The sequence below is a fragment of the Rhopilema esculentum genome, chromosome 4 (assembly GCF_057945365.1).
Source record: "Rhopilema esculentum isolate cy_ngs chromosome 4, ASM5794536v1, whole genome shotgun sequence".
NCBI lineage: Eukaryota > Metazoa > Cnidaria > Scyphozoa > Rhizostomeae > Rhizostomatidae > Rhopilema > Rhopilema esculentum.
This window is the reverse complement of record NC_142818.1, coordinates 4,453,106-4,462,687: the sequence shown is the minus strand read 5'-3', so window position 1 is coordinate 4,462,687 and position 9,582 is coordinate 4,453,106. Positions and strand designations below refer to the sequence as shown.

The 9,582-nt window shown below is 37.2% G+C and overlaps 1 protein-coding gene across 1 annotated transcript; it reads right to left on the bottom strand.

Annotated features, from left to right (window-relative positions):
• Nucleotides 1-1,412: 1,412 nt before the first annotated feature.
• LOC135691070 (fibrinogen-like protein A) lies at nucleotides 1,413-5,891 on the bottom strand. The gene is made up of 5 exons (XM_089116086.1): nucleotides 5,556-5,891; nucleotides 5,178-5,310; nucleotides 3,154-3,534; nucleotides 2,693-2,948; nucleotides 1,413-2,337 (listed from the first exon to the last, which is right to left on the bottom strand). The coding sequence occupies exons 1-5, from the start codon at nucleotides 5,889-5,891 to the stop codon at nucleotides 2,325-2,327; spliced, it is 1,119 nt and encodes a 372-aa protein (XP_088972212.1). The 3' UTR covers nucleotides 1,413-2,324.
• Between the last annotated feature and the right edge of the window lie 3,691 nt (nucleotides 5,892-9,582).

Genomic DNA, 9,582 nt, shown 5'->3' with positions numbered 1-9,582 from the left:
GATTTTAGTGCTTGGAAATGTTCTCTATGCAAAAGAAAATCTGAGTGGTCGATGGGAGAGCCGCTGTAAGCGTACGCCAAATCGCTTAGTCGTGCTCGTAATTTGTTAAACTCCAAAGGGTTAGAAATCTCGTGCTTAGCAAGTTGAGCGTGTAAAATTTCGAATTCAGCAAAGAGCTCGCGGCACTGATTGGTCAACTATACCGGTCTTGTGCTTGCGTTTTTCTGATTGGCCTATTTCGATCCACAACTGGGTATATATTTTTCAAACATGTTTTTCGGAACCTATTCTGACGTTTTATGCTCTGAGGAGTGTCAGACGAAAAAGCTTTAAGTATGTTGTAAAATGTTTGCTTTTTTTCAAAGCCATTTTCAAATTCTGTACCGCAAAAAAATTGTTAACACACTTTCAATATACACACTAGCATTTCACAAGGTGAGACTATAAAAGCTTTCCTCAATGCCAACAAAAATCATTATGGGGAAACTACCCTGCTGCATATAAAATACAACTGATGGTGATTTTTATTCTCAAACATAATTATATTGCCTCTACACTCTCTCTTGATAAGAACAATTATATAGCAATGCCCAGATGGGGCGTAGTTGAATATTTTGGAAAAGATTTATCGCTGACATAATCTTCATCTGGCAAACACAAGCTTGAAAACCTAGAGGAATTTATATAATACACCCTTTATCAACCACAAAAAATAGATATAAAAACCGTGTATAGTCGACTCCCTTCTTAAAGTCATGCTTCTGGTTACAGTTAAAGCAAATTTAGACCCAAAACTATTCCATCACATTTTGACCCAAATAGCCCCGTCTTAGTTTTCTGGCAAGCGCTCCTTGTCTTTTTAGTAGAGTTTTTAAATAAGACACAAATATCAACCAAGGGCGTAACCATAGAAATTAGTGTAACACTTAAGGTGTAACACTAAAGAAATTAGTGTAACAAATATAGAAACCTATTTCATCTAGCCCAAGATCACGCTGGCAGTTTCTACTTAGTGTCACTGGTAGTCTGTATCATAACTTTTGGAGTAGACAAATTACAAGCATAACCGAGCAGCAATCAATCCGATTTGAAGAAACGTTTTTCGCACGATTCTTTGTTTCACCATTTGGCTACAAATCTTCAACTTTTTAACTCCAAGTTTCATTGTAACTTTGTCTCCTCACAAGAAACATCCCGCCAATGCTCTTTCGTGTTTAGCAGATGCTCAATTTCTGATAGTATTGACTTTAATACGATGAAACATTTCCTTAATGGATCTTTTCTTTTTCAAACGTGGGTGAAGTGGATATGTCATCCACTTAAAAGTGCCGAAGGCGCTTGTCTACTTGCATTGAAACAAAGCACCACTTGAAGGGAGTTGCAGAGATACAACACAAACAGACTTACAGACAAAATCAGATTATTGAATCAAAGAAATAACTAATTATAAGAGCCATGTCAAGTACAGGAGGGTTCAATCTGTTGGTCAAACGTATATCATGTGTGTTGTGAAAAACTATGAGGAAGGGTGGTCTAAAAGCCAAAATCTTGGGACATAGAATCTTGAAAATAGGGTTGCTCTTTTACTCGGTCAAAGAAAACACAAAAAGGGTAGGAATTCACAGATAGGATGTTACAGATATTTTTTTGGTAAAACAAAGGAAATTTTGCAGTAGCATCTAGTTATGTCTATTGTTCTAAACTTAGATAAGAATATTAAGCCTTTGTTTAAGTCTTTGTTAGTTTGTACTCATTACAAAGTATTATTTTGAATTTGACACAACTTTTCCATTTCTTATAAAGCATGAACCATGAGGAATTATTGTTAAAATCAAATTTAGTGAATTCTGCTCTCTAATTTTCCTTTAGACATCAGTTTCAAAAATAGAATAGTTCGTACATGACATGGTTTCAAAAATACTTGACCAAGCTTGAAAATTCTCAGTGAAAAGGGTTACAAAATCTTGGGAAAGTCAGAGAAAAGGGTAACCTTTATGTAAACCAGAATCAGAGATTAGGGTCCAGTTTCTACTTTCGGGAACACACATGATATTCATTGGATCAACTGACTGAGCCTGCCGGGTTGCAAGTGACATTTTATCATATCTACATTCACATCATTTTGTCCAAATAAATGTGTTTAGAAATTTTTTACACCAGCTTTGATGCTGGCAACAGCAACAACAAGTTTACAATAAAAGGTGCAAAATCATTTTACAAGCAATTTGTGTTAAAGTTTATCTAAAAATCCTCTTGTCATCAGCCAAAGAATCACCGCAACAAGACAATACTGTATAATCCTCCATTTTGTGGATTCTTTTGTTTTATCGAGATCCCCTGCAACAAGAGGACGGAAAATAATCAGTCCAGAAATGTAGAGGTATTTTAGAATTAGATGATAAATAAATGAAATCAAAATAGTATAGTTCTTTCTATCATCGTGAGTAAGAAGAATACATGTTTTAAAATATATTTGACTCGATCAACTACCAGATGATTTATAAACAAAGTTATATCCTTTAAATTTGTATTTGACAAGATTCATGTCATATAGATTGCCTTCTTACAGGCTGTAAGCTCTATCATATACTTCTTTAATTGCTCGTTTATTATCATACGCAGTCTATCCTATGAAACTTCATTTGAGAAGAACAGGAAACCAAATGTATTTTAACGATCTCCTTGCTTTTACCTGTGATATTTGAGCTTCATTTCTGAAAATATTATGTTGCCATAACTTCCGTAAATTCCAAGCCAACTCATGTATGTTGGACTTGTTGTGCTTGTTGTTGGGAAGAGTCCATTTAAATTTACACGGTGACATATATTGTACCACCAGGCTCCTTTCCAGGTAATGGCACAATTTTCACTTGAAGTTTTATCGTTGTCTCGATCATATGTTGTGAATTTCATGCCATCATGAAACGCCATGGAATCACCGGCATTACCTATAGAAAAATATATCATTACGATAGTTCGGCATTACGATAGTTCGGTTTACCAAAAAACGGACTCGTTGTTTTCCAGTTTTGCCATTGCTATCAAATGATTTTGATTTACAAATAAAGAAATAAGTTCTTTCGCATGTTATTGATAAAGAAATTAATGAGTATGAATTAACTCTAATGTTGAAATTAAAGAGATTTCGATTACCTGAGTATCCACGTGAAAGCAGTTTGTAACCAGATGCTTCGTCACCAACTTCAAATGAAGAATACTCTGCATAATACTGAGAGGTTGGACTGTTGCGGTGTTTCATGTCGATCCGTAGAATAGCCCCTCTCCCTGGAGCAGCCAGTCTGTGCAATGTATCAAGTCCAATCCAAAAATTTCCACTCGTATCCCCAAATCCATTTTTGTATGACGCCCAGTTTCGATAAAAGTCGACACTGGCATCTATTCTTCTTTGAAAGACGATCCAATCTCGACTGCCATATACAAAGTCACAAAAGACGTTGGCTTTCCAATTGTGATCCGGTTTAATTTCGTAGACTCCGCTTACTGTTTCTCCAGACTTTTTCACGTCTCCACAATCTAGCGAGGAAGTATAGTTAAAAAATTTCATCGGTGACACACTAGAGCCGGTCTTGATGCCGTTTGCTACAAATACCGTAAATCCTTTTCAATTTTTATATGTTTGAATGGGCGCTTATTCGAGGGAGGGGCTAATACCAGGGGGGGGGGTTATAAAATTACTCTAAACATTAAAAAGACATTGGTAAAAATCTTGTTTAGTTTTGTAGAAATTTCTTTATGGACATTTCTTCAAATCCTACCAAAAGTATGAATTTGTTGTGGTGATTCAATAGAACACCATTGAACTTTAAAGCAGAAACGCATAAAAGCAGCAAATAAGAAAATTTATCTTTTGACAAGACCGTCAATGAGTGAGATACCCCCTTTTGTCGGAAAAACTACTTTCTTACCCTTCCAAAAAAATGTATTTGGTCTCAACTTTGATTTTAATGCCAAGTTCAAGAAGAGTTCATGTCGTTTTTGACTCTTGATGCAAAGATCCGAGGATATCCTAGCAACGATTTGGACATAGAATCTGCAAGGTCTATGTAGGATTATTTCAAGACGTTATGGTATAAATCGTACTTTTATATAGCGCAAAGCAGCAAGTTTTCTAAAATTATGATACAACATACAACATTATGATGTATGAAAATTCATGCAGTTCCTCCGCATTATCTTATTTCTGATAAGAGCAAAGGTGGTTCTGTGGTATTAGTCCTGGTTAATCCAAAAATTCCTCAATGCTTATCCATAATGGCCGTTCAAGTTCTGTATCCAGACCATAACCCCGCATAAAAGTGGTCAAATTTTCGAAATTTTTTATTTATGCTCATAACAATTTGCAATAAACACAAGATACAAAACGATACCACGGGAAGCATGGAAGTGCATCACAACCCTGTGGCCATTAACCGTTAACTACAAGTCCGTCCCAAAATAGAGGCAGAATGATGCATGTTGAGGATTAAGATGTTGGGTTCTGCAGGAAAAGCACTCAGTTGTGTTATGTATCATTTATTTCAATATTAGCACAGACTGCAGACACAAACAAAACATAACGATATCAGAATTGCAAAGAACTTAATAATGATCCACTAAAGGGGTAGGACAAACGCAGAATTTTCAAAAATGCTACGGTGTGTGGATGTATTTTAGCGTAGTCTTGGTAATATCGTCGTTAATATCATTTGGTAACCATCTCTTTACAAAATAACTTGAACTAGAGCTTTGTTAGAATGCTTTGCTTGATAGGCCATTTGCAAGCAATATTGCCTTGACAGTCCAGAGAAGATATCGTTTCTGAGCATCGTATATGTGATCGATTTGATTACAAAGAAGCATCATGAAACACAGCAACATACGGAAAGCAAGTGATTCCATCTTTTCAGCTTATTCTGTTGCCATTATAATCGTAATCCTAGCATTTGCAATACAAAGCTGCTGTACTTTGCCCCAAATTTTACTGGAACTTTAAGACAACGATTTATTTAACCAAAAATGAAGGTTTTAAAATTGAAAATCAGAATGGTATGACCAAGATGAATTGTTTTTTCAGAATGATGATGGTTTTTTCTTCATAGAAGTTAAGCCATTTTTACAAAATTGTCAGTTTAGTACATTTTGAAATCGTCTTCAAACGGTGAATAATAACTAGTTACCTTGTTTCAACTTGTCACAATGTGTTCCGTAGTAAAGTGGGGCGCAGATGCACTTGTACCCCTTTTCATCACATGTATCTTCGCACTTCGCGCCATTTTCGCAAGGAGATTTAATCTCACAAACAGGTCCATTCTAGGATAAAAAGGTAGAGAACATGTAGCTTATTAATGAAATAATTGAACAAACACGATAAGGAATTTATAGAAATCTTAGAAATTTGAGGACATAAACTTTGCTATGCCATGCATCTTTATTCGCCATGTTTCCGTTGAAAATATTTATAATATAGCATAGCTATTAGACCATTTTGAATGCTTTTATGGCTTGGCTTTATTTAAAAGAAAACTTTTAAATGTCTGTACTACGACTGCACTCACATTTATTTTCCCATCGTCTGTTGTCATGTACACCTGGCTATCCCTTTGCGTCAACAATGGAACGCTCTCATTGAACCTTCTTTCCAGTAGCTCACAATTCATCGTCACGCGATTGTAATTCAAAGAGAAACACTTAGGCCAAGAAAGACATTCGAGGGTGCACTGTCGCACAGTCCTTGAAGAAATTGTTTTCATGACTGTCCCTGTGTCAGCAGTATTGTTCAGGATAATGCTGAAGTCAGCGTAGAATTTGCACGGAAGTCTTAAGAAGCAAAGACATCTGCTGGTCATCAGTAAGACAAATAGAGTTTGGCATGTTGTAAAGGCCTCTTTCATTTTGAATTTCTGAATTTGAATCTCACTACTTGATTTTGAATTGATTTGAAACTCCTCGTTGGTGTGTTGCCGAAATTACCCAAATGTCACGTTTTTTGTCTAATTTTAATGGAATATTAAATAATTGATGAAACATTGATATGATAATCTAACCCACAATTGATGTTCTATGTAATTTCACTATGACCCACATGATATTTATGAGGGTCACTCTAAAATTATTGAGATATTCAAAAACCGCATCGTGTTCAAATTTTGACAGTTTCCCAAAATACTGTCCACTGGTTTAAAGATACGATTGTCAAAGCAGCTGTGTGAGCGGAAGCGTTGTCATGGTGCCAAAGTAGACCTCTAAAGCCGGTCCTTGGACGTTTATTTCGCCAAACTTCTAGAACATGTGGTATGCAGTGGTTAACATACCAATCCGCGTTCACTGTACGACGGTCTTCAACTTGAATGGTTGCGACATGACCCGTCTTTGAGAAAAATGACGCAATCATCCTTTAGCCGACGCTTCTGGATCGCCGAAATTTTTGCGGCGGGTTTTCACCTGGAAAGATCCAAATTGAGAATTGGCGCTTTGTCACCGGGTCAAATTGGTAAACCCAACTTTCATCGCCTGTCACAATGTCATAAACCCGTTTCGACTTCCCTTCATTAAATTTTTGCTGCATAAACTGGCACCAATTGACGCGCTGCTCTTTTTGCTCATCTGACAAGCAATGTGGCACCCAGTGGGCAGCCACTTTCCGAACTTGCAGGTTTTCATGCAAAATTGTGTTCAATGCTGCTGATCCAATCTTTACGCTATCCTGCATCATAGAAAAAGTCATCTAACCAGCATAGGTTCCAAATCTTTGATTGGCTGAGCGACCAAAATTCTCCATACTCCATAAGCCAATCAGAATTCAAGAATGTGACAACAAACGTGTCTCGCAGCTAGATTTAGGCCTATTTTGGACGTTTTTACCACTATCCACAAAAAAATAAACGTGTAAAATGTGCTGAAAGATAACCTAAAATTTTTTTAAAAATTGAATCTTTAATAAACTGCCGTTGTACCCAGTCAAAATTCTTCTGCGATCGTCAGTTACGAATGCTTGAAACAGTCCCTTCAAACCCTTATAATAATTAGCGGGAGGGATAGCATAAAAATTACAGTTTTCAATCTTTAAAAGTTGTTTTACCCACTTAATTAACAAGAGATGAGAGAAAACCATGACATTGGGGGGGGGGGATTATTGCTTTCTAGCTGAATGACTTTCAAAGGGGGGGCCTCAGTGATAAAAATAACGAATGGTGTTTAAAGGGGTCACCTTTTTCGATCACTGAGGCTCTGGTACCCAGGGTAGAACTTAATGAAATATCTGAGTTATTCAAGCAATATCTAAGCTATTCAAAAAAATCTTGGTATGTAATTTTCCAGTCAAAACATAATAGGGGTTGATGTTTTTCTAATTATTGGTTGAGCAGCCAGGTTAATTGATTGTTTGCGCAGCAACCAAGATGGTGACATCAGTAGCATAGAAAGGGCCAGGCACCACGCTGCCATTGGGCTAACAGGGGCTATAGCCCCTCCACCTTTTTGCAATAATAGGTTCGAAAACATTTTGGAAACATTTGATAGTATTCTCCTATACTAAGGAGTACGCCCTTTTCAGCCCTCCCGCATTTTGACTGGTGCGCGGTCCCTGGACAGGGCTGACGAAACGTTAATGAAAGTGGGGGGAGAGGCGGTGTGTTTAGATTGTTCAGATGTGTAATCAAGGCCACCACCATGGTTAGGAATTCTAGCCAAATTCAAGAAAAAGTTTCAAAATATGACATTATTGGGATGGCGAGAAATGCATCTAGAATACTTGCCACATCAAGTTTGTCGAAAGGAAGATCCTAGGCAATACATGTAAGCTTTAATTTACAATAATTTCCCACCCCCTAATAGTTTCCAATTACCAAAAAGCCAAGGTCTTAATCTCAACTTTTAGCGATGATGAACATATGACGACATAAAAACTCACGTGATACTGAACCAACCCGATTCGTTTGCAAAAGCAGAGAATTTAGCGCGCCTCCGTGAAGCGGTCATGACTAACGACTCGTTGACTACCGCCCGATCAAATATTCTGCAGGATCAGCGAATTAAGGAATTGGAGGGGCAAGTTGATTTACTTGTTTCATTGGCTTCAAAGTCAAAATCAGCTTCAAAATGCCAGTTTTCAAACGTTCATGCAGTTTCACTCAACCTTTCTGTTGAACAAGCTGTTGTAAAAGGGAACCAGCAGCCTGTAACAAGAAGTGAGCTGCTTGATTTTCAAAACAATGTTTTGGCAGCCCTTAATGCAAAATTTTCTTCGTTTAACAACCAAAATGGCAGGTCAAAGTTTCCTCAGAAAGATAATCGTCATTTCTCACGTGGTCGAAATTTGTGCGAAATGTTACCCTAGCCTCCTTTTGACTTCGTTGACGTGGTTTGTTAAATGGGAATTAATCGTTTAATTCGAGTTAATACCCGCGGGGAAAGTGCGCAGATTCCCCTTTTCTAGAATCGGGTGGTCCCACCAGGGGCGAAACTTCACTATTTTCATTAGGGGGGTATGAAGCTTAGTTGCCCGACGAAAGGGCGTGGCATGCTTGATGAAAGGGCGTGTCCTACATGAACTTCATTTTTAGAGCACATCGCCTCAAGGGTTGAAATCATCGGGAAGCCCGAGAGATGGTCTTTAGACTCAGGCTGTTTGTTTTAAGTCAAAAAATATGCCTCTAGTTTTTCTGGTGTTGGCTATAAACATTTGTTTCCGAAAAGCAAGCATTTGTAAGGCCTGTCTTTTCTATAAAAGAAAAAAGTCTTCACTTTCTAAATCACCTAGCTATTAAGAGAGCAATTCAAAAAAGAGATTGAAATAGGGTCTCAATTTTATCAAAGTGGAACACCAAAACACAGCTTGGAGATTTCGGAATTTAGAAACAGCTACGCAGATTACAATGTTTCAACAAAAAAGAGCTTCAGTTGCATTCTCTGAGTTTCATTTTCAATTTTCGGTTGCTCTAGAAGAATTTCAATATTTTTAAACACCCAAGCACATAATTCACCATAACAAAATCCCTCAAGCAAAGAAAAGTTTTTTATTGGAGGTATTTTACAGGTATACCTATCTTCAAAGCTCAATTTTCATGTTTTCGTAATCATGGATATTGTTCAGAAATAGAATAAACTCGAAAGATTTTTGCAATTCATATCTTAACTAAAATTTCTTGATAAATTTTATATTATTTCCCGCTTGAACTGATTAAAACTTTCTGTTACTTGTTATGGTTATTCAAATTTTTTTAGTTAAAAAACTTTGGCGTCTGTATGACCATTTTCTAGCGAAGGGTGCAATACTTTCAAACAGTAAGTGTAAAACCTTAAGAGAATTTTGGGGCATATCTCCTTTTGGATGTATTGTTGTGAAATGTATGATTTGTTTTCCCAACTGGGAGGAGATTGAAAAAAAGATGGGGGAAAAGACCATGAATTAAAAAACCAACCTAGGGCAAAAAGTAGCAATAAAAGTGCGACCTAAAGAAAATTTCCAGATTTGCCCGACAGATACACTGGCAGCCATAAATTTGCCCGACAAAATCTGCTTTTTTGAAGATTGGGGGGGTGCAGCACCCCCCATACCCCCCCAGTAGTTTCGCCCCTGGGTCC

What these genes read in the sequence shown, in the direction of transcription:
- LOC135691070 (XM_089116086.1), bottom strand. Translation starts at nt 5,891, where the DNA reads ATGAAAGAGGCCTTTACAACATGCCAAACTCTATTTGTCTTACTGATG. An exon ending in TTGTGACAAGTTGAAACAAG is followed by an intron (nt 3,535 to 5,177) that starts GTAACTAGTTAT and finishes CTTCCTCGCTAG; the next exon opens with ATTGTGGAGACGTGAAAAAG. An exon ending in GCTTTCACGTGGATACTCAG is followed by an intron (nt 2,949 to 3,153) that starts GTAATCGAAATC and finishes ATTTTTCTATAG; the next exon opens with GTAATGCCGGTGATTCCATG.